Source organism: Lotus japonicus, chromosome 4 (assembly GCF_012489685.1).
Source record: "Lotus japonicus ecotype B-129 chromosome 4, LjGifu_v1.2".
In the NCBI taxonomy this organism is placed as follows: Eukaryota; Viridiplantae; Streptophyta; class Magnoliopsida; order Fabales; family Fabaceae; genus Lotus; species Lotus japonicus.
This window is the reverse complement of record NC_080044.1, coordinates 31861021-31885947: the sequence shown is the minus strand read 5'-3', so window position 1 is coordinate 31885947 and position 24927 is coordinate 31861021. Positions and strand designations below refer to the sequence as shown.

Sequence of the window (24927 nt, the reverse complement as noted above, 5' to 3'; positions counted from 1 at the left end):
TTAAATATAATGTGTGTATTGGATGAAAACATTCTTTAAATATAATTTTTTATCTATTATATATTAGTAGAAATGACTTGAGAAAGAATATTAAAATAAAATAACTATGACAAAAGTTGAATAAATTTAAATTTAATAAATAATTCTTTACACCAATAAAATTATTTCTTATTATAATTTTAAAAGTTAGAATTACTTTATTGTTAATATAAAGTATTAAAAAAAATGTCATGAACACAAAAGATGCCACAAATAGTGTATTGAGAGCCAACGCTAGCCACTGTTTTGAAGTTTAAATATGGATGGGGCGTCGAAAGGGAACCTTGGGGTGAGTGGTATTGGCAGAGTTTTGAGCGATCATGGAGGGAAGGTGTCAGGTTACTTTGCAAAAGGAACTGGAATGCTGGGTGTGTAACGCCCCAATTTCTCAACTGATGAGTCACATTAGTCACCTAACAAAGTCTAAGGACTATTTCGTAATCCTAAGAAAACACGATAATTTTTTTTCCTTTTCAAAACAACTAAACAGTTTAATACATAACATGGTCTTAATTAAACAACCCGTTCCCGACATATAATAATAGTGTCTTACAATAGCATAAGCAAGTTTCCAAATAAGTACGCACACTTAAACAGTGGCGAAAACAGGGTTTTAGTAGCAGAGTTTTCAGATAACGAAGAAGACTCAAAGCATAAACTACTAAGAGGAAACTATACAGCTTCTTCCATCCTTGCTCCGCCGGTTACTATCCCTCCTCCATCTCAGCATGGCTAAGCATCGCCAGAAGGCTCTTCATCGCCTAATAGCGTTAAGCGCTCAAATAACAAGTAGCAAATAGAAAGGGTTAACTCCATGCAATTACCATGTATAAAAGAGAAAATCATGCTATTCAAATTTAATTACCTAGCATGGTAAATAAACTAGCAACATAACTAAACTCACATATCAACAACTTAACATAGATTAACTCAGATAATAATAACCTCAACAATGTAACATCAAATCAGATATCAATAAACCAATAACTAAAATCCAACAACATAGGGTCAGGTGTTAGTTCCCTATAATGCAACTATATGCTGCTACCAAAATGGATCGATCAATAACGTCTCGCAAGACGGGACAATCACGCGGGACCACACCCCACCTCATCGCCACTTTATAACATCTCACAAGATGGGACAATCACGCGGGACCACACCCCACCTCATCGCCACTGTATAACGTCTCGAAGGACGGGACAATCACGCGGGACCACACCCCACCTCATCGCCACTGTATAACGTCTCGAAAGACGGGACAATCACGCGGGACCACACCCCACCTCATCGCCACTTAAAGACCAAGCCCTATATGCCAAGTCAATTAATAACAATGCTCAAACCAATGATTTATTCGGAGTAACCACATGTTATTCCTATTATCAACGAACATAACTCAATTCAATTGCATACCAACTCAGTTCAATGACAGAAACCAGTAAACGGCCGAAGCCTCTCAGAAAACGGAGACACACGTCTCAATAAGTTCACTCGGTCGAAGCCTTCAGAAAACATTTGGCACAAGCCTCAGAAACAGTCAACATAAGCAAGCATGCAACATTGAAAGCATACCAACATTTCAATCAATTGCCAATCAAGTTTAAACAACTTCATCTCAAATGCATGCAGTGCAATAAAAGCATGCAAGACTCAAAGACGCTCTAAAACTGAGTTACCCTTACCTTCGTGAGTAGAAGTTGTGCATGGAAGTTGCGAACCTAAAACAAGGAAACACAATCATCAACACAAGCCTCACTGGAAGCAACACGATCTAATAATACTAATCGAAATCGTAAAGAACGCTTTTAAAGCTTCAAAGTTCCTATTTAGGCACGGATGGACAACAGAGACTTCGTTCGCTAAAACGAGCATAACTCGAGCTACATAACTCGGAATGACACGAAACCAACGCCAAAATTTCGACAATTGAAAGAGCTACGCAATGGCTCAGGTCATAGAGACCCAAAAATTATTTTTGAACACGGTACCCTAACAAACAGGTTTCGGCCACTCTCAAAAATAGGGTTTCCGAACTTTTTCTTCGATCTAATTTAATTCCTAGGTATTCTTAGGCGATATCTAGGCCAGGGAAACTCTCAAAAAAATTATCGGATCGAAAACTAGAACAGGGGTGTTTTGGTCAAGATTTTTAGCTCGGAAACTCAAAATCATAATTTCGAAAAATAAATTGGATGAGGTCGATACCAACGACGATTATGACGACTAATCCTACTGACGCTAAGCTCAGTCGAGAGTTTTTGACTCAAAAAGCGGAACCTCAGCATAAAATGGGTATTTTGAGCAGAATTGAAGTTCTGCGGCGATTCGACGAGATTCGGCGAAATGTAATCCGCTAAACATGCTCTTGGGCACGCAGGGAATAAGTTTAGACAGAGAAATCAAGTTATTTGGACATTTTTACAAAAAGCTCGAAACTTTGAGCACAGAAAGACATAGAGAAAAGCGACAGAATTTACGATCAGAGGTAAGGAAAAGCATCAGTACCTCGAGGCCTACGCGTAGCAACGAACAGAGCGACGATCAGACAAGAATCGGCGAAAATCAATTCTCTTCCTTCCTCCTTGAAGCCCACGGCCGTGTGTGTGTGTTGGTGGTGATGTTTTTTTTTTTTTTTTTTTTTTCATTTTTCAAGCTATTTATAGAACATGGAAAACGCGGGAAAAAGAATATTTCGCGATTCCGATTTTTCCTGCACATTCCTCCGTGAATTCTAAGATAGGTTCTGGCGACAGAATTCCAGAACTCAAAACAGGTTTCTCAGAATTAAAGCAAACGATCCAAAGTCGGTGTAAATCTATTTTACCCGAAAAACTACTTTTTGCAGTTGATGTCGGATGAGAAAACTTCGTTCTGAAGAAAGATTAGAAACATCGAAAGAAATGAGTGTACGCGTGTGGAATCTTCGGTTGAAGCTCCGAATAGAAAAAAGTCTTCATCAACAGTTTACTTTAAGGTTCTTGAGCTAACAGGAACTCGGTTTCGGCAAACTTCCGAGAATCGAAATCGATCGTTCGTACAGTCCAGGGTTTCTTGTCGAAACACTCGTCATGGAAAAGAATAAGAGAAGTTCTTATATTCCTCTGAATATTTTTGAATATCGTTTCTACAGTGCTTTAAGAGCAAATTAGCCATTAACTAACGTTTTCGCCCTAAGGCGGAAGTGAATGAAACTCGTGCTATAACCTATAGCGACTATATAACTATTCTTAACCATTTCCTGAACTTTCTTCTTCCTAACGCTAATCCAACCATTAAACACGAGTCAAGTTCCTCTCACGCTTACACATAATTCTATGCGTGAGTTGGAAATTAATTATTTATTTAATTCTAAAATCTTGGGTCTTACAGGGTGCTTTTGAGACAGAGGTTCAAGTAGTGTTGCATGCTTTATTATTTTGCCAGCATATTAAATTTTCAAATTTGGTGGTTGAGAGTGATTCCTCCTTAGTGGTTGAGTGAGTATCTAGGGGAGATAGGAGGTCATGAAAATGGGAACAAGTGTTTAATCATATAGATCATTTGATGCATGTAATTCAGTGTGTTAGTGTGGTGCGTGTATTGCGTGAGAGAAACATTGTGGCAAACCAAGGGTGTAGTAGGGAACAACAAATATGGGTATATTGTGATCCAATGTAATTACCTAAATGAGAAGGTTGTTTTCATTTTTATTGCGTTTCAATAAAGTTTTATTTTAAAAAAATATCAATTATTAAATTTGAGTAATATTAATTATTTAGTTCTAGCGAACTCTAATTCTATTTAATGAAATGTCTCACCTCCATATTATTTAATTTATTATATTTTATAATTAAAAATACTTTAATATTTATATATTTATTAAAACTATAAAAATTATATATAATTTTAAGAATATTGTAAATCAACCCGTGCAACACACGGGTATTATTTCTAGTATATTTTATTTGCAACTGGTCTTAGAAAAATATTAGAACATTTACTTCTTTTCATTGAGAAACCTAGTGCCAAATGTCAATTGTGAATTGCATAAGGTTGAGTTATTTAAGCTGCAAAAATAATCAAGGAATAGGCATTGCTGATCATGCTTAATTATGAGGTTTTGAACTGATTTATTTTTGGGCTTAAATACTTTTTTTGCCTCTGAAATTGTTAAGGGAATAAGACCAAATTCTTGTAAATTTTTCGCATCAAATTGGGTTTTCCTTCATATAAATCTGGTCAATCCAAAGCACTTTGTTCTCCAAAGTAGAATTTCTTTTTGAACTTCACATTTTAGATTCTGTCTGCAACTTTGTCATCTTCTAGTCTAAATTATTTGCTTTTTCCTTAATTCCCCTTTTCAAGTTCTTGGAACTTAATATCTATAGACCTCTGTAATTCCGTGTTTGTATCACCAATTAAACATTGATTCATGATTGCATAAACCTGCTTCAAAAGTTTATGTCAAGAACTTTAACCACTACTGCCTTTGTTGCTCATCATCTATGAACCCATAAACTTCAGATGAACATAACACTTCCTTTACATTCATGGTGTGCGACGGATCCAGAAAGGAGTGGGAGGAAGAAAAAAAAGATGAGAACTTTATGAAGAACACATATATGAGTCTCAGGAGGGAAATCAGAGAGACCTAGTAACCCATTTGGGGGAATCAGGACTCAAATTGCATAAAGGTGAGAACTTTATGAAGAAACCTTGATCATACCGATGGGTTGAATGACGCAGGTGGCGAGCATGTCGGAGGCTCAACCATTTACAAAAGGCTTGATGGTGGGCCATACAACAACAAGCTTGGGCTTCTTCTCATCTCCCATTGTTGTTGTTGTTGCTGTGTGTATGTGTTGAGAAGAATGAAACACGAGGGAGAAATTTTCAGAACTCTGCAGTTTGTGGTAATAAAAAATAGCCGCAAACTCAAGTAGGGTTGCAAGTTGCAGACGGACAAAATCTAAGCAAGGGTGATGTTATGCCGTGATTGAAGGAGGATGATAATGAGCACATTTTTTTATGAGGTAGGTGTTGCGAAGGAATGCGTTGAGCCAGTTGTGGTTTCTGAAGGTCCTTTGGTCTCATGTTCGCTTCATCAATGGTCCTGGAGAAGATTATAAGATCTTCATTGATGAGGAGCTGAAATTTGTTATGACAACTGAGTCTGGTTGTATTATGGATTATATGGATTGGATTGTGCATGGGATTGAGATCATGCGGAAAATTTCATAGGATTTTAATATAAAGATGTAGGCTTTGAGGGATCCTTCGGTAGTATGTCCCTCTGTTGGCTTCATTGGTTATGATGATACATGTTCTAGCTCTGATATTTGTGTGTGTGATACCGGTATGTTTGAATCGTAGCGTATTGAAGTCTTTTTACTTGAAGCTAATGAATGAGTTTAGTGGAGGCTCTGCGAATTCAGACGCCCCCACCGTTCAGGCTGGAGTTCCTTTAGATGTTGTCTTTTCTCATTTCAATGATTTGTCGTGAGAGAGACCTAATGTTGTGAAGGACGTTGAACTTGAAGTAGAGGGTTCTCATCGTCCAATTCGTAAAGGCAGAGGACATCCCAAAAAGGTTAAGCGTGAAAGGAGGAATAAAGAGTTTGAGGATCTGATCGCAAAGGACAAGGAGTTGCCGAATGTTTTGTGAGGCTTCACTTGAGGTTATGAATTTTATGTTCTTAGTGGAGGATCTAAAAAATGATTGTGTTTTTTTTAGCGTGAAAGGTTTGTGTGGGAGACTGATAAATTATGTTGTCTTGTGTTTCCGAGAACTCATGAGGAGACGATTCAAGCCTTTGTGGAACATCTTAGAAGAACTCACTCGACGAGATATGAGATGTCTCAGGCTCCTACTTGAATTGATGCGATTATGCGAATATTCATTTTGCTTTCTAATTTTTTTGCATGATTTTATGTTGTTTTTGGTTTTTTTTTTCGAATAGTTGGTTTTTTGACATAGGTTTCTTGCATTTTCTGTTGTTGGCAATATATAGTGCCCATTATCGAGATGACTTATTTCTCAACTCTATTTGAATTCAATAAAGTTGTGGTTTTTTTTTGGTATATCGGAAATATTGATCATTGGACCTCCCTCACCCAACTCATTTTTTTTTTTGGATAGACAAATGTTAGTTGTTAGTAATGTTAGTGGGGGTGGGGGAATGTTAGTTTCCAGGATTCGAACCCTGGACCTCCTTCTTAAAACTCCTTCATGTCCTTTAGCTACCAACTGAGCTACCTTCACGGGATCTCACCCAACTCATATGTTCTCTAACTCTTACCACTTGAGTTATCATTCGAGAACATATAAAGTTGTGGTTTACAAAAAAAAAAGAAAATTTAATTTGATAAAAAATAATTATTTAAAATTTGTATATCTAAGCACGTGCTAATTACTACTAATTAGCATAACTCTACCGTTGGCACGTGATTTGCCAAACAGCATCGGGCAGCGTGAGGTCAACGGTTAAATGCGAAGCTTGCAAAGCAGCATATCCAATCCCCTTGTTCCATTCGCGTCACATACCTACTTCCCACTTGTCTCCTTCCAACTCTCTCTCTGAAATTAACTGTTAATGTGAATGAATTGAAGGGAAATAGAAATACCATTTTTTCAAAATCAATCATGAAGAATGTGTGAAATGATTTCTCATATAATCATGGATGAACGAGGGATTTGATAATATAGAGTCAATAACTGAAGATTATGGATTCCAGAGAGGTTCAAACTGAAGTGAATTCGGATCCTAATCGAGAAATTCATGTATATCATCTGGCTTTGGATATTGGGGGTAAGTTTCTGGTTTTCTGTCGTATCAATTTGTAATTGTTTCATGTTTATTGATTCTACATCATTGCTTTGTGCAATCTTGTGGGATTCTACATCTTGATTGGGTGTTTAGTTTCTAATCATTGGTTGGCTATAATTCTGCCTATGAAATTATTCTTCGTTTGTTATCTGTCTACAATTGTTGCTTGAATCCCCCGTTTGCATTCGTCTAATCAATATTCATGACATGAAAATAGATGATTACCTGCGTTTTGTGGAGATTGGTGTTTTTCATTTCAGTCCAGATTGTTGTTCAAATTCGAATGTATGAGTTAAGTTTCTCAAGTTTGGCCCTGAATTAGTTCTATCTATCTTTGTATTGCCATCACATTGGTTGATCTAACTTTGTTCAGAATGGGGTTCACTCTGGAACTTATTAACATCTACTAGCTTTATAAAAGTTGGGGATTAGGTTTTTGTTCTTGCGGGCTCAACATCTAATTTTTTATCAGAGTTCTACAGGTCATGATCTTTTTGTGTTAAAAGTTTTTTGAATTTGCCTAACCGCGGGACTGCTATGTTTGGATACCACAGTATCAGGATAAATATCACACAACTAAAATAAGAGGCGAGGGAGTAGGAAATTGACACAATATTTACATGCCTCAACCAGATAAGGAAAAAACCGGGCGCCAGTAAATCATTTTCACTAAGTGGAAGTTGTTACAACATCTCTCGCTAAATACAAGGAGAGAGCAAATTACGCTCTCTTCGGAAATAGGAGAACTCTCACTAGGAGAACCTCACATGAGAAGCAACATTTCTCTCCAGGAAGCAAGTTTCATTGCTTGCTTGGGACGATTTTGAAGCGCTCTGCATAGTGCTATTTGTAGGCTTGCTCTGCCCCTTCATTCATGTTATGATCAGCCACAAAATGTGGCTTTACAATTTTTCTTAGTATATCTTTGTAGTATCGATTGAACAACTTGCTCCATGATGTCACCACAATAATTTGCCCACTTGCAACAAGTAGCTGACATGCTACGCTGCTTTGCAGCATCATCTAATGCAGTTAGATATTCACTGGTCTATATGACATTATATTTACACTAAAGCTTCTAAGGTTCGATTATTGTTTTGACTTTTGACTGTGGGAAGCATATACTTCTTGGAGTAGAAAACTGTAATGTCAAGCAGGATCACCATTTAGAAAAATTGGGGTTTAATTTTTTGTTCTTGCGGGTTGATATTTAATTGTCTTTGTTAGAGTTTTTGAAATTTTCCTATCCGGGTATCTGCTATGCTGCTTTGTAGTTCCATCTACTGCTACTGTAATCTTATCTACGATTTACTGGTCTATATGGCACTAAATTTACACTAATGGTTCTAAGGTCCTATTATTGTTTGGACTGTGGGAAGCATATCCTTTTTGGAGTGGAAACCATAATGTCAAGCATGACCACCATGGTCTCCAACATTTCTAATATCAAAAAATGAAACAAAAATAGTTCTCACTTATCTCTGAACATCTTATCCCTTTACCTCTGCTTGGGCCACCTTTCAGAGATTCTCTCCCTTGATGAAATGGCAGCATTGAAGGTGTTTGTCTGAAAATTCCAGAATATTTACCTCCTCTGGTGAAGAGAAATTAGAAGGGGTGACATCTATATATCTGCTGTAAATATATATTCTTGTGATGGGGAAGTCACACATAGAATCCAAGTTGGGTGAAAAAATGCGTCAAGCGGAACTTATTACTTGAAATTGCATAAACTCAAGGGAAAATCCTATTGCAAGGATGCTCCGCGGTTAATTGGCAGCAAAAACAAATATAAAGGTGTAGCAGTGACGAAACTGCTAAAGATAGATGAGCGGAAACATGACAATTGACAAGATTATGAATAAAAGTATTGGGGAAAGTGGGATAGAAACTACTGATGAGAAGATGGGATACACATGTCTCACTCTAAGGTAGTTTTCTCATGTGAGAATCAGTTGAGGCTTCACGAGAAATGTGGTTCTAACAGATGATAGTCTGATGAAAAGAAGTAAGGAAGAACTGTGTAAACATTAGGATATACCATCAAGAAAAGGCCTTGTGTTTTTTTTATTGGTTTTTCTTAGATCCCAAACCATTAGACAAACACGTTGTGTTAATTTTTTTGTTGGATTTTTATAGAGCTCAAAGGTGTTGTTTAATATATGTAGTCAACCCCTCTAAGGCATGATTGTTTATTTGTTCCCTAGCAATTGCTTCATAGTTGCATGCTTATTTTATTCATTTCTTAGTGTATGTGTGTTCAACTATGCATTTTTTCTTCTGGGTTTACCAAAAACATCAACTTAATTTATGCTCTCTCTCTCTCTCTCTTTCTCTCTCTGTATATACACACACACACATATACATAAATACATATATGATATATGTTTTTATTTTTAATGCATTTTGCTTTATTATTATTCTCAGAAAACTGTCTATCTGCATTTTAGTAAGTACAATATTATTTGTTTATTGGCAGTTAGTATTTTGCTCGGAATTTCAGAAAATCATTCTGTATTTGTTATATTTCTCAAGTTGGTTAATCGAATGTCATGCTGTTGGCTGTGAATTATCTTTTGGTATTGCTATCATTTTTCTTGAACTAACTCGCCGCATTGTTTAACCATTTTGAAATCATGATTATTACTTTGCTTTCCAACTAGTTTTGTTCAGAAATTTTCCCAACTTTGGTCAATTATGGAGAATAGTTCTGCTTCACATTAGTTGCCTCCTGCCTAAAATAATGTTGTCTACCTGTTGACAGGATCTCTTGCCAAGTTAGTATACTTCACGAAAGATGGTGATCATTTTGTTGATGGTGAGGAGGGGATCTCGCCTAGAAAGGCGTTGGAGACATCCAATGGCAGTAGGAACCATCCTGTTCTTAATGGGAGGCTCAATTTTAAGAAGTTTGAAACAAGCAAGATAAATGATTGTTTAGATTTTATCAAGACCATGAAACTTCATCTTGGAGGTGTGGCTGAATTTTGTATCTTCATTATTCCAATTCTTTATATTTGATAATATTTGTCTTGGTAAAACCAAAATTTCTAAGCCTCTGATCATGTTCATGGTTAACAATTTTTTGTTCTTTCAAAAACTTGATCAACTGGCATGGTGAACTGAGCTTAAATACTGATTTCTCCTTTAACACTGTTGTATTGATCTCATATTCGTTTAGTTTCTCAAACTGGTCGGATAGAATATCTCTTCCTCTTTTTACTAAATTGTTTTCTTCCTTCCTTACTTTTAAATTTTTTTTTACAGTCTATATGTATTATTTGTCATAGAAGTCTCAAGTGTCTGTCAGCATGACATAGTTATAATGAAACTCAAGCTCGAAACAGCTAGCTTTGACCTTCAAAATTAAGCTTGATTGAAGTTTGCTAATTAGGTGGTGAATATGCTTCAATTACTTGTAATAAATAGGCTATAAGTTTGCTAATTAAGTTTACTATTTATGGAAGCATGAACTGTATCAGTTGTAAGATAATTTATTTCTTACACTTACAATCTACCAAATTCTAGTACTAACAGAATCAAACCTCACCTAACCAATTGCTTAGGCACATTTGACTTGTGTTTAAATTAGGCAATTAGCTATATTGAATAGATTACAACTTACAATAAACCTTATTAGAATTTGGGGGCCTAACTCAACCCAATAGATAGCTCAAGAGTTGAGGGTTTCTCTACCATTTATAAACGCCAATGTGGGACTTCTAACACCCCCTCACGCCCAGGGCTAGACATCTCGAGCGTGGAATGAGCATCAACGAGTGGCCCAAATATGGGAGGTCTCGACAACAAATGGATCTAGGATAGACTCTGATACCATATTAGAATTTGGGAGGCCTAACTCAACCCAAAAGCTAGCTCAAGAGTTGAGGGTTGCTCTACCCTTTATAAACACTTGTTTGGCCATATCTCTAGCCAATGTGGGACTTCTGACAAACCTAATTATTCTTCTATTGATTCTATGACTAACAGAATCCAACCTAATTCATCACTTATGTGCATTTAACATGTGAATAAGCTATTTTCTGCAACTTACAAATCAAGCTAGTTACCCACTAAGTACAGAGATAAATACAATCACTCTTACAGTACTAAATAATTTGATGATGCTGAATTCATTTAACTTGCGGTCGTACATTTCATGATGCTGAATTCGTTTTTGAAGTCATTCTGAAATTCTTATTTCTGCTTTGCTATTTCCTTTGAATTAATTGACTTGATGATGAATTTAGGCAGTCAGCAGCATGAAAATCCTGGAAGTCAACCAATAACTATTAAGGTAATCAAATTGTTGAAAATTACGATTATTATTCTGATGTTGATGATCATGATGCCTGTACAGCTATATTTTTCTAAATGTTTCTTTCGGACGTGTTTGTAATGCTGTAATATAGCTAAGCAACAGGAGTTAGTCTTATTAATACATAGAAAATGAGAAGGTGTTAAACGAATCCGTGGACTTAAATTAGACGTCAGGGAACATTATATGTGATAGGTTTCATAAATGCTAGGATCAATAGTTTCCCTTATTACTGTAATTACAAGATAATGTACAACATAAAATCACCCTGTAATAATCCTATCTAATTATTTGGACACTCCACATCAAGTTGGATCATATGAAAAATATGTACCAAGCTTGTCACATATATAATTGATTCAAGGACCTCGTAAAGATTTAGTAAAGATGTTCTTCAATTGATCATTTGAGTTGACGAAAGTAGTGGTGTAATCCCCCAGATACGATCTTTTCACAAACAAAATTACAACTTATCTCAATGTGATGGAAAAGATGTTGGTTTACATGTGTGACGCCATAGTGATCACTGCCAATGATTATGTTGTCAACATAAATACCCAAGTAAATGCGCCTTGTAGTTGAATGGCAATAGAAAACTAAGTGGTTTGGATCACTACGTGTAATATTGTTGAACCACAGTAGTCAATCCACCAAACCATGTCATGGAGGTTTGCTTGAGATCATATAATGATTTGAGGAAACGGCACACTTGTTTGGATGACTCTGCCTGCAAAACAAACTTCTGAAATTGTTCTATAACTTCACAGGACAATGTTGAGAATTATTACTGTTGTTATTGTTAATTTGCTCTGTATAATTATAGTCCCAAATTTAATTTGGACAGATTTGTAAAGCTTCAATATATCTTTGATTTAGAAAACTTGCAACAGGGACTAGTCTATATTATGTAAATTCTGTACTTGAAAATTATTCAGAAATAATATTCAGTAAAATCAAATATAAAGTTGAACATGTCATTTTATGAAGAATTTATTCATGTTTGATTGTGCATATAGGTGTTTTGTGAAAAAATTATAGATTCACTCTGCTTCTCTTTTAAGCAATTTCTATTCCTTACCGTCTGTGTTATGGTCAACCTACATATACTTTAAGCTAAGTTTAAATAGAAAGAGTATTAATAGTTGAAGAAGGTAAACACAAGCTTATTGAGATATTTAATATGAAAAAATTTCATGAAAAAAAGTACTATTTATTTAGTCTTAAGGCTGAGGCAATTGAATGTATGTTATTTACTTAAGAATGAAAAACTATTGGTGAGAAGGCCACAGGTGGTGGTGCATACAAATTTGCAGACCTCTTCAAGGAAAGATTGGGGATAGTTCTTGACAAGGAAGATGAAATGGATTGTCTTGTTGCAGGAGCGAATTTTCTTCTCGAGGTAGGATTCTATTAACACAAACTAGTAATGCTATTTTATTGTTATAAAGCAATTCTCTCATTTATAGATATCAAATCAAATTTATTGTGATTCATATTCATTTTTCCTCCATGCATTTGATAAATAATCTCTTATGGGGAGATTGGCATATGCATATATGAAAATTTGCTAGTGTATCATAATGCAGACTTCAAGATGTTGCAAGTTTAAGTCCTTATTTTTATTAGGAAGATGTTAGTTATGCACATTTTGGTTTAGTAAATGTTAACTTTTGTTCTTAAATTCCATTTTTTCAGGGAATAGTTGTTGGAAAGTAGTTCATGTTTGTTCATGATTTATTAATTTCAGATAATAAAATTAAAGTGGTCATATACACAATGTTTGAAATGAAGGCTCTCATGTAATCAGTCTAATGTCAATATTTGAGTCGGATTACTTAAATGATTTTCCGTTAAGCAGCTCTAAGATTCTCAGTCTATTGAAAGCATATATGTATTTTACAGTTCAATGACTTCCCCCGTTCATAGTTTTTCTTTTTCATCGACATAGAAATCTTTATCTTCAGTAAATATTTTATCAGGGGTTCACCAGAAGTTCTCATATTTATCTGGCTCTTCTTTAAATAGGTGGTTCACCGGGAAGCATTCACCTATATGGGTGATCAAAAGCAATTTGTGGAGATTGACCAAAATGATCTGTATCCCTATCTTCTTGTTAATATTGGCTCTGGTGTTGGCATGATCAAGGTAGTTATCATAGGTTATGTACTAGCTTTATTTGTCCAACTTCCAAATATTTTAACTTTTTTAAGAACTGAAATTAATGGTTGAATAATTACATATAGGTGGAAGGAGATGGAAAGTTTGAGCGAGTTAGTGGAACAAGTATAGGTGGAGGCACTTTCTGGGGTTTAGGACGGCTTTTAACTCAGTGCAAGAGGTTATTTATATATTTAGTTTTGGGACATATTCATGATTGGTTGTATGTAGACTCATAAAATTATTACCCATAATGTACTTTCTGCTTCAGTTTTGATGAGTTGCTGGAATTAAGTTATCGGGGAAACAACAGAGCGGTTGATATGCTTGTTGGAGATATTTATGGTGGAATGGACTATGCAAAGGTAAGACTATTGGAAGTTTTTTTTTGTTGAAACCAGAACTTTATTAATTAAAGTCAAGAATTATATACACGATCCAGCAAGAGCTAGAAAAACAACCAAACCGAAAAACCTACCACCAAACCAAAAAGAAAAAACCCCCCCACAGTAACTACCTAAGGAGAAGATAAGTTGGGAGGATTAACCTTAATCTGCTCTGCTAGTCTTAATCAGCAACTGTTCATGACCTTTATCTCAAGCTGAACCATCCCATATGTTTCCCAAAACTCCACATTGTACGAGCTCTAGTCATCACCCTAGACTCCCCCTCAATCGGATCAACCCTCCACGCATAATCGTCCACATGGGTCTTTGGTTTATTTTTGCTTCCCTTAGGGAACCCCTCTCGTTGAGCCACTTGACACCGTCTCATTAGTCCCCTTCTTTTTAGGCCTACCCCTCTCCGGTTTTACGGGTTGTGAAGGTGTCGTTTCCACATCTCTGTCATCCAAGACCACACCCTGTACCCTCCCAGGACTTGAGTCATCATGAGCAACAACTTCTACCTCCTCAACGTTAACCATCAGATCTGCACTTGCCCCCTGCTGTGAATCAGCCCCAATACCCGAAACCTGACCATTATCATTATGCTCAGATGACATTTCGTTAAAGGATAAAACTTAGATCAAGTTCCTTAAATCCATTTCATCAAGTTTACCAATCATGTGATGACACATGTGCAACTATTTCTAAAAATAAATGTCATTTATTAAGAATTTATCGTCAAAATTTGAAAAATTACACATAAACTTGATGGAATGGAGGTAAGGAACTTGACCTAAGTTTTATCCTTCATTAAAATGCCTAACCCATTGGTTGGGGTATACTTGCTGGAAATTTTGTCTGTTGTCATGATATTCACCCCCTTCACTTATCCTCACTGTCATTGCCATGCTGTAAGATAACGGAGCTGTGCCCTTACCCTCCATTATACTGGGCAACTGTTTCGGTCCTTGCAAAACAAGAGAACCTTCCACTGCTGGTAACCCATACTGATAGTTACCCTCAAGACTATTGAAAGTTGATGTCCTTTTTCCTGTTAAAAAGGTTAAGACAATCATCTCGTGTTACTATTCTTTGAAGAGGCCATCAATATTTTGAATAGCTAGGGAAAAATATTATCATGGATTCTTTACTGGAATATTTTCTTTGATGGATAACAGATAGGTCTTTCATCAACGGCAATAGCCTCTAGTTTTGGAAAGGCCATTTCTGACAATAAGGAGCGTGAAGATTACAAACCTGAAGACATGGCTCGATCTCTTCTAAGAATGATCTCAAATAATATCGGACAGGTCAGTTAGATGAATGCTACTGTGTGCTGCATGATACTATTATTCTATGCTGTATCATATGTAAAGATATAAATATGTATGATGTATATAGTGAAGTAATTTTTTTCGCATGACTATGATTCTGCAATTTGTTTTCACTTATTGTAATGGCCTTTAATTTGCTTTTCTATCTTAATAATAATTGGGTTAGTGGAGCATGCCAAAAAAATCCTGTATTCTTTGTAATATCTTTTTTTTCAAAAGAAGAAAAAGATTAGTGCAGCATTCTACTGGCTAAATCAAGGGTAGAGCCCAAAGTGTCACTTTGCATGGTATGGATATGTTTGAAGGGAAAATTGGAAATCTTTCTTTTTTTTTGTTTTTCTCTCATTTTTTTTGGGGGGGGGGGGGGGGGCAGGTTGTTTAGTTAGTAGAGAATAAATGTTCATAATAAGCTTATTTAATATTTTATTTTTGATAAAAATAAGGTTATTTACTTTAAATTAGACTAAAACTGAAACACAAATATCTTTCAGAGGCTGGGACTGTAATTTTTAAAATAAATCGAAAGGACAGTGTAATTGAAGCTTCTATAAGGCAAAAATGAAATGTAATTTACTATAGAAAAATTGAAAAAATGTTATGTGAAACAAATTGTCATTTTATCTCAACTGTAAGTGCTTTATTGGCTGATATTGTTTCATGTTTGAATAGCATATTATACATTGATTCCAAGATATACCAACGGAGTTAAAGATGATTTTGGATATGGATACATAAGCATGTTAAATACTAGTATTCTTGTTATATTTGGGACTCTTATTGGGCTGGGATTTACCTATGTTAGTAGTATATATCAGTGTCAACTCTGTTATATAACACAATTTAGCAATTATTCCTCTTTTGAAGTTGATATCAGAGCAGTTTCTTCTATGCTGCCACTTCCAACTTCTGACACTTCTTTACCCTGATATCTGTATAATGCAAACTTTTAATACAACAGCAGACACAGATAAATACTCCTTCTACAATATGCTGTTCATGGTTGTAACGTTGATTTGATAGTGGATCTTAACCCATATGCATCTGTATGTGTGTTAGTTTTACCTTTGTTTCATGCAGTATTTATCCATGTTTAATGGTGAAAGGCATTGGGTTCTTAACTTGTTTCCTCATCTTGTCTGGTTTTAGATCTCTTACTTAAATGCCGTTCGATTTGGGCTTAAGAGGATATTTTTCGGTGGATTTTTTATTCGGAGGCATCCTTTCACAATGGATACCCTCTCTGTTGCTGTTAATTTCTGGTAAGAGAAAGGGAAGTTCCACGCCCCACTTGCAATTTGATGCTTCATTATTCACATGAGGTTTCTATTTTTTTTTTTAACATATGTTAATTTTTATAGGTCTAAAGGTGAGGCACAAGCAATGTTCTTGCGGCATGAAGGGTTTCTTGGAGCTATGGGTGCCTTCATGAGATCTGACAAACATGGCCTCAAGGAATTATTGGTTAATCAAGTGGCGCAACAAACTCCCACCAAGTTTTCCTTTGCTGTTGATAAAATACATGGTCCAGTAGATGGGGAATTAAATGGAGATGAAAGTATAGAGTGCAGTGTGTATGCAGCCTAGGCGAAGCAATCCTTCGTTGCTTTCAAGATTTGTAGTTGTAACTTGTGTAATTTGATTCTGTAAAATGGGTGAAGCAAATAATCATAGTAAGTTATTTACTTAGATTTAAAGTAAAACAGAAAATTAGAATGTCAACTCATATAAGTGAAAACTTAATTTTGATGCATTGTATTATGTAACTTCTTGTTTTTTTAAAGCAGATGATGTAACTTGAAAGTGCTGGATAATAAAAAAAATTATTCAGTGATCTTTTACACTAAGTACAAACTTTACTATTTATTGGTTAATGTATATAAAGGAAAAAATAGATAAAAATTTGTCTTTTTTTTTTATAATTTTTTTTGATAGAACTAAATCGAGATAATAGTGAGTTTTAAATATGTTTTTTTTGTCCCTATACAGTAAAATTCTTTTGGTTTTAGTCCCTATAGTTTCCTTTTTTGGTTTTGGTCCCTATCTTAGAAGAAATATGTGGTCTTCGTGTGTGTGTGTTTGAATTTCAATTTGCAAAGCAGTGTTTAAATGTGAGTTTGCAAAATAGAGGTTGAGTCAATGTGGGTTTGTTGTAATGTGATTAATGTTTTGATACTTTGATTTTAAAAGTAAGTTTGATAAATTAATATTGTTTGAATAACATTAGTTAACAAACACTTTCAAATGCGTGTAATTACTAAAAAGGGTAACAATTGAGTTGGGTTGAGATGAATGTGTGTTTAAGGGTGTAACTTAGTTCGGTGAATGTACTTTTAAAATTGTCAAAATGATGGCACGTTAGATTAAATATTAAAATAAAAATAAGAGAACTTTAAATATCTGATTTAAAATAAAAGAATTTTAAATAAAAACTTGATTTTTTTTTTACATTGGAAATGTAAAGAGAAAAAACAAAAAGCCACAGGGCTAACAGATCCCTAGCCAAGACGAGATCATACTGAGGAGGAGGGGTCTCTAAATGAAGGGTAGCACACTGAAGACCCCGCCCCCCCAATTCGGCAAGGCAATCAGTTGCATCACTAGCACTCCTGAGAATATGTTCAAGCTAAACACTCCACGGACGATGAAGAAGTGTAAGAATACATAGGAGTAGTATTCTTAATTAATTTTCGATTTACGCCTAGGGTTTCATGCAAGCATAAGATGTTGTAAGAAGTGTATGTTAAGACCTACAAGTGGAACAATGTAAAAGTCTTACATATCTATATATAAAATTGCAATCACATTTTGAATGTTAAGTTTTGAATCGTATTCATAAATTGATTACAGATCAGAATATTCGAAGAGATCTCTCACCCTAAAATATTAAATAAGTCTCGATTCTTAATATGAGCAGGAATAAGACCTTGGGATGTTATATTTGAGAATATGTGTTTGATTTCGAAACTTATGACTGTAATATTGATTGGTTTTATAGCTTCAGAACCCGGGGAAGGGTTTTATCGTAGACTGAAAATATTCAGTAGATGACTTCCGGGCCATGAACGAGCAAGTTCGGGACTCCAATTCGAAAATATGGGAATTACCAAACGGTTCTAGTTAAGAAAAAGAATCCAGTTATAAAATTAAAAAACTAACTCGGTAGGAAAAAATTTCGAGTTGAAAACGAATCTATCTAGGAGCCAGTTTCTCCAAGATATTTGTGGGCCCAAAAGATATTTATTTTGGAAGTGAGTCACCCCTAGGACACTTGTCCATATTTTGTGGAGTGTTACATAGCTTTAACATATGGTTAAAAAGAGACTTTGCCTCTTAACCACATTTTTCCACTCTTAAGTGATAAGAAGGACAAAAAAACACTATTCAACCCACACAAACACGGGTAGGCCGTGGGTTTAGAGAGAGATAAGAAGAAAATTATGTGTGTTCTTGAGGGAGTTTGGTTGATCCTTGAAGCTTGGATGATGTAAGCTTGGCTTGGATCCTTCCTTTGAAGCTCCAAACCGCCACCAACTTCTTCTTCCTCTCTTTTTTTGGAGTTTTTTCTTTGAGTTAATGCATGTTTGGCCCCAAGATTTGAGTTGATAGGCTTGAGAGTTTATTTTCACGGTTGATTTATATTTTGAAGCTTAGATCTTTGTTGTTTTGTTGGTTGATGCATGAAAGGGGAAAAACCCCAAAGTTTTGAAACTTTGTGAATTTTATAATATAGGTATAACACGATCTATGTTAAGTGCTTTCATATTTTGTGTTTGGGTGACCTTTGATTTCAGATATATGGAATCAATTTTGGAAAACCCTAAATTTGTATTTTTACGGTTTGCCAAGTTAGGCTTTATGGATTAAATCTTTTAAAAGAAGAATAAGCATGTCTTGGGCTTTCTCAAAATAGCAATATTGATGTATGATTTTGAACTTGAGAAATTGACAATTCAAGTTAGGGGGCTTGTATGAGAGTTTGATTGGGTTATTCACCATAGAAATGACATGAATATGCTTAGGAATTAATTAGTTTAGGAAGAAAATATTTGGTTTCTTGTGAACCAAGCTTGGTCGTGTATACTATGTGTATTTTGGGGGTGAAAATCTCATTTTTGAAGCTTAGAAATGATGCATACAACATCAGAATACCTCTCATTCAGGGACAAGATCGGATCATTCATGTGTCCCTTCTCCTAGAAGTCTTCCCAAGAGCCGCTCATTGTCTGTGTCTTCTCATTGGCCCTCGTCAGCCCTGGATGTCACGTGCCCACTAGCTTCACGTGATTCATCCCCGAACCACACCGTATTGGAAGAGGTTGGCTCTAATACCATTTGTAACATCCCGATTTGATGAATGACCTAACGTTAACAATACGAGTCTTTCTAGCACGTAAGTGAGGACAAAGCATGCTGGGAAAACTCATGTCGTTAACGTGAGGCCATTGATTAGATCGAGATGTTACAAGCATCTCAAGTTCCAACAGATGCACTAGTACCTTCTAGGAAGTCTACTAGACTTAAACATCCTTCTGCTTATCTTTTAGATTTAAGTCTACTAAACTTAAACATCCTCCTTCCTCACCACATACTACGATTCCATATCCTATGAATCATTATGTTTCTTATACTAATTTCTCTGTTGCTCATAGAAGTGATAGAACTTTTTCAACAGCTATTTCTCAAACTATTGAACTAGTTTCTTATTTGGAGGCTAGTAAGCATAGCATCCTTGCTGGGTTCAGGCCATGAATGCTGAACTGAAGGCTTTAAATGATAATTATTGGAACTATTGGTTTATATTTATCCAGTAGCTTGTACTGCAAGTTAGTTTAGTTAGCTTAGTTAACTAGAGTTAGCTTAGTTAGTTAGAAGTTAGTTACGAGTGGTTAGTTAACCTTACATGGTTAAGCTCATGTATACAATGTAATTTCTCACTAATTGAATGTTAATAGAATCATTTCATTACTTTCAACAATAATCAAACCTGGGGAATTGTTGACTAACCAGCAAGAATTACACGTATTAGAAACAAGTGGGTTTACAAGATTAAGCACAAGGCAGATGGTACTGTAGAGTGGTACAAAGCTCGCTCGGTAGCAAAATGTTACACTCAAATAGAGAGTGTGAATTATTGATACTTTTTCTCCCATGGCTAAGTTGATTGCAGTCCGAATGGTTTTGGCTATTGCTTCTATTAATCACTGGTTTGTTCACCAAATGGACGTGAACAATGCCTTTTTAGTTTTTACATGGGGAGCTTCATGAGCATGTGTACATGGTTATACCACCTAGGGTTTCAGACATTGGTTCCAACAAAGTCTACAAATTGCTCAAATCTCTTTATGACCTTAACCAGGTTAATTGGAGGTTAGTAGGAAATGGAATGAAAAATTATCCTCTTTGCTTCTCATTTGTGGTTCTAGCCAGACACATTCTCATCACACCTTATTTACTAAACACACGTCATGATCAGTGTTGTGGCCTGTGGGATGGTAATTTGGTTTTGCTGATTTTTGATGGGGTTCGGGGTGTTAGTTTGAATCCTTTCATGTATTTAAATCTACACCTCTAATAACTCTTTGTATAAGGGTTGAAGCACACCCCTTGTGCTTCCTTTTATTTTCAGTTCTTTTGGCTTTTCGAAACACACAACCACTACAAACACAGTTTTGCTCATTTATGTTGATGATATCATGCTTCTTGAAAATTCTATTGCTGAAATTCAGTCTATTTAATCTACTTTACAAGATAGCTTTAGGATAAAAGATCATGGTACTCTCAATTTTTTTTTCTAGGACTTGAAATAACACATTCTAGGAAAGGGATTTCCTTATTATGTCAAAGGAAATATTGCCTAGATCTTTCGGGCAGTTCACAGATTCAAAACCAATTTCTACTCCCATGGATCGTGAAACACAACTTGTTAAGGATGATGGGAGTTGTTATACCTTACAACAACTATACCTGATATTTCTTTTACTATGCAACAATTCAGTCAGTTCTTATACTGTCCAACTCAGACTCATGTTCAGGCTGCACATAATGTACTGCTGCACTTGAAAGGAAAACCTGGCAGTGGTTTTTTTTTTCCTCGTGCTTCTCCTCTTCAATTGAAGGGTTTTAGTCATGCAAATTGTGGAGTATGTCCTGATTTTAGAAGGGTTCCTCTCTAATTCACTGGAAATCAAAGAAGCAACCAACCGTTGCAAAATCTTCCTCTGAGACTGGGTACAGGGCACTGGCAGCAGCTACTTGTGAGTTGCAGTGGTCATGTTACCTACTTCAGGATCTTCATATAGACACTAGCAAGAAGGTTGTGCTGTTTTTTGACAACAAAAGCGTCCCACATATTGAAGCCAATCCAGTTTTCCATGAACGTTTTAAGCATTTAGATATTAATTGTGACAGTCAGGGAGAAATGTCAAGCTAGGTTCATGAAGTTGCTGCCTGTTACTAGTCTGCACCAAACAGCTTATGTTTTCACCAAAAGATTGTTACCTACTTTGTTTCAGTACACGATTTTCATGCTGGGAATGATCAACATCTACCACCTCCAGCTTGAGGGGGGTTCATACACACCTGGAACCTAGCCGACACTCACCTTACACTTAGCTAGTTCACTTTACTCTTTCAGTTAGTCGGTTAGTGCAGTTAGTTTTAGGTTCTGCGTCTATATAAATACCTTTGAACTCACAAACAGTATCAATAAGAATCATAATCCATTTTTCCCCTTTCATTGTTCTACTTTTGTCTGGTTTTAGTAACAGCTTTCATATTTCGAATAGTTAGGAATCTGAACATTCAATAACTGCAGTGTCATGCCTTATGTAATTGGATACATGGACGGTAGTTCACCAAAGATTATCTAACAGGAATGCAATGCAATAAGTTGAAAATTAGTGACCGTAACATTATGCAATAAGATGCATACATTATAATCCTCTAGTAAAATGAACTTCTATGCAGCAATCTAGATAAATTACTCGAAAATAATAAATAGACATAGGAAAATCAATGATCATTTAGCAGACTGCAGTTTCCTATAACCCTGCTTTGCATTTTTTCTACGTAAAATCCATCTTTCTTTAATGTCACTAGTGTTATCAATTAGGTCAACGTTCTTGCCAGGTTTTCCCCCAAACTCCTCCTCTATAGACTTTTCAGCTTCATATCCTCCTCTGATTCTTACAGTTTCTTCTACCAGATCAGTTACCAGCATCTCAGTTGTTCGCGCTGTAATTCCCCTCAAATACCATGATATGGGAGGGGGAGGGACAACGGCCGGTTGAAGTATCTGTTGCAGGCTAACTTTAGACCCAATTCTTCCTTTGCCTCTTGTACACACATTATAATCTTCTTTTGTCACGGGTTTAAAGGGATAACATGTTGCTTCATCAACAAATAAAGGCTCTACCCTCCAGCAGCCCTCAAACTTCTTCATGAATCCAGTCTTGGTTTGCTTGAACTTCATCTGATCAAAATTGGATAGCAGAATGTAAGACATTCAGAAACAATTTTTAAAACCTGTTTTCACAAGAAGAAAATTAAAAAACAGTTTAAACGAGATGTTTCGAAAAACTGAAAAACCTATCTTGTAAACTAAAAAATAGTAAGAGAAAACATCTCTGGGATGTTTTGGGATTTCAGTTTAATACTGGAAAGAGAAAAGAACTGTTTTTGAGAATTATTCACATCAATTTTTTTTTCTGTTTTGAAAAACTAAAACTGTTTTATAAAACTGTAATCAAACAAGCTCTCATCCTTTTTTGGATGAACAGAAGTACAGAGTCACAGGCTCAGTTCATTTACATATTACTCTCTTAACCAAGACACTTCCTAGCAAGTAGCAACAATTAAGTCCACAATTCAATTGAAATTCTACATTATTATCCAATTTTATGTAAAATCTGTCAGTGACATAAAATAACAAAGTCCACTTGCTTAAAAGATTCAGTTTTATAAACATCAGCCTTTAGGGCTAAGGATAAGAACACGAAAAATGATTTACATTTTTTGTTAAAAGGAAAGCAATCAAAGCATTGATTGCACTTATTTTATCTTTTTTGTAATAATTACTTTTTTTTGTACATAAATATTTCCATTTTATTTATGCTTATCCTCAGCCCTAAGGACTAATGTTAACAAAACCATGAAAGATCTGCAGTTTAAGCAAGAGTGTCCTGGAGAGATTCCATCATCCCATTTGACTTAAATAATTATGGAAACAAATATGGAATTCATTGGTTATCTAAAAGAGGGGAAGATCCTTACAGAGTAGTCTTTTCTGTTTTGGTCTACTAAAACATTAATCGAAATAGTACCAGACCACCACAGAAATCTCCAAATGGCTGCTTGCTCAAGATCAACCACTTGCCTGTGACCCTCATCAACCAAAACTTTTCTGGATAACACTTCCTGTGCAATAAAAAATTGCCATGTTGAGTTGCAGAAACAAAAACCAGAATCAAGACAAAACAGAATGTTCCAATAATGACGATCTTTTTTTATAGAAAGGTAGTAACTAAACATGATGTGAGCACAATTATGGATGTTGGAAGTCACCTACTTTGATATTCTTGAAAACTCTTCTATTGTCAGGATCTATCACTATATTATATACTGCACCAGGGGGTAGCCCAACATCAACTTCTGCATTGAGGCTGCAAAGTGAGCCTTTGGGAACAGTCACCTGCAAAAGAACATTATGTTAAATAAATAAACTGACACATAAAAAGACATGGATGTCTCCTTAATTATTTCAATTGTTTGGATTCATCACAGACTGGATTTCCTAATCCCCTACCACTAGGATTCAGCTGACATCAATGTGCTACCCATTGCTTTGTTTAGTCAAACAGTTTCTCTGCCACACATTGGAATTCTCCAACAGATTTCATCCACACACATTAGAGGCATCTCAAACTTCTGAAATATTCAGAAATCTTCTGATTGGAATGGAAGAAACCTTATTAATTAATTTGTAAAACATTAGAGGCATCTCAAACTTTCTCCTTAAAATGCCTCTCACCTTTATTTGCGGCGGCTTATCAACCCAAGAAGGGTTTTCTTTCCATGCTCGCAGTTGCTCAGCTAGTTCAGCTTCAGAGGCATCGAAAGACCCATCTCCATTTCTCTGAACAGATCTCATCCAATTTATTCCATTCTGCTTTGCTAATCTACTTAGCCGTGACTGTAGCAAGAAAATAATAGGTTAAATGCCACTCCAGGTTCCTAATAAAATTTAAGCGACAAGATCGGTGATTGACCTGTAGAATATTCTGAAGCTTGTTAGGGAGCTGCACAAAAAATTTAGAGATTGCTGGATTCAATCCCCTTGGGGACCCATCTTTTTCATCCTTCTTGACATTTAAGCTGAACTTGGTAATCTCTGACTCATCCATCACAAGAACCTGAAATCTTTCTAAAACAGTTTAGCTAATTCATATTATAAATACAAAATTTGAAGTCTCAAATCAAATACATAAGGCCTCTATTACAAAGTTCCCAATTTGATGGAGGTGATATTAATGATTCTTACAGTTCAGGAAAAAATGCAAGAAACAGCTAGAGAATTTTTTTGACGAATTTTCCATGTAAGTAATACAAATTAATTGACCAAGACAACTTGCCCCATGCAAACTAAGCACCAATGCACGAGAAAACACAATCTAAAAAAAACTCAAACCAAATATAGAACAAGCATGACCTATCAGATTACACAACTTGAAAGCTAAACAAAAAGTAAGAACCAGAGGAGATTTTCATGAAAATTGATAAGGATAGAAGCAATTAATTGAATAGAGAAGATATAGAGAGGAATACAAAATTACAAAGAGTACTTACAGGGTAAAAAATATGATCACCCCACGTTATATTCCAATGAG

General features: G+C 35.6%; 2 protein-coding genes across 4 annotated transcripts in view; one reads left to right on the top strand and one right to left on the bottom strand.

Moving 5' to 3' along the window:
• The first annotated feature begins 6534 nt into the window (after positions 1–6534).
• On the top strand, positions 6535–16887 carry LOC130711492 (pantothenate kinase 1). The gene is made up of 10 exons (XM_057561143.1): positions 6535–6830; positions 9613–9822; positions 11099–11145; positions 12449–12565; positions 13192–13311; positions 13410–13504; positions 13595–13688; positions 14888–15019; positions 16190–16302; positions 16402–16887. The coding sequence occupies exons 1-10, from the start codon at positions 6746–6748 to the stop codon at positions 16625–16627; spliced, it is 1239 nt and encodes a 412-aa protein (XP_057417126.1). The 5' UTR covers positions 6535–6745; the 3' UTR covers positions 16628–16887.
• Positions 16888–21904: 5017 nt separating this feature from the next.
• The window catches only part of LOC130713899 (uncharacterized), a 3131-nt gene continuing 108 nt past the window's right edge, over positions 21905–24927 (bottom strand). Inside the window, exons 1-6 of one of the 3 annotated variants that reach the window (XM_057563724.1) lie at positions 24887–24927; positions 24310–24453; positions 24072–24233; positions 23610–23732; positions 23315–23458; positions 21905–22514 (exon numbers count right to left, since the gene is read on the bottom strand). The exon at positions 24887–24927 is cut by the window's right edge and continues 108 nt beyond it. In XM_057563724.1, coding sequence (XP_057419707.1) covers positions 22062–22514; positions 23315–23458; positions 23610–23732; positions 24072–24233; positions 24310–24444 — 1017 coding nt within the window. In that variant the 5' untranslated portion in view covers positions 24445–24453; positions 24887–24927 and the 3' untranslated portion in view covers positions 21905–22061. Of the gene's footprint in view, positions 22515–23314; positions 23459–23609; positions 23733–24071; positions 24234–24309; positions 24465–24886 lie in introns of all 3 variants that reach the window. The other 2 variants (XM_057563725.1, XM_057563726.1) reach the window with 2 other exon arrangements.

Coding starts and splice junctions, on each gene's coding strand:
- LOC130711492 (XM_057561143.1), top strand. CDS start 6,746: ATGGATTCCAGAGAGGTTCAAACTGAAGTGAATTCGGATCCTAATCGA. Junction 11,146..12,448: donor GTCAACCAATAACTATTAAG/GTAATCAAATTG, acceptor ATTGGTGAGAAG/GCCACAGGTGGTGGTGCATA. Junction 12,566..13,191: donor GAGCGAATTTTCTTCTCGAG/GTAGGATTCTAT, acceptor TTCTTTAAATAG/GTGGTTCACCGGGAAGCATT.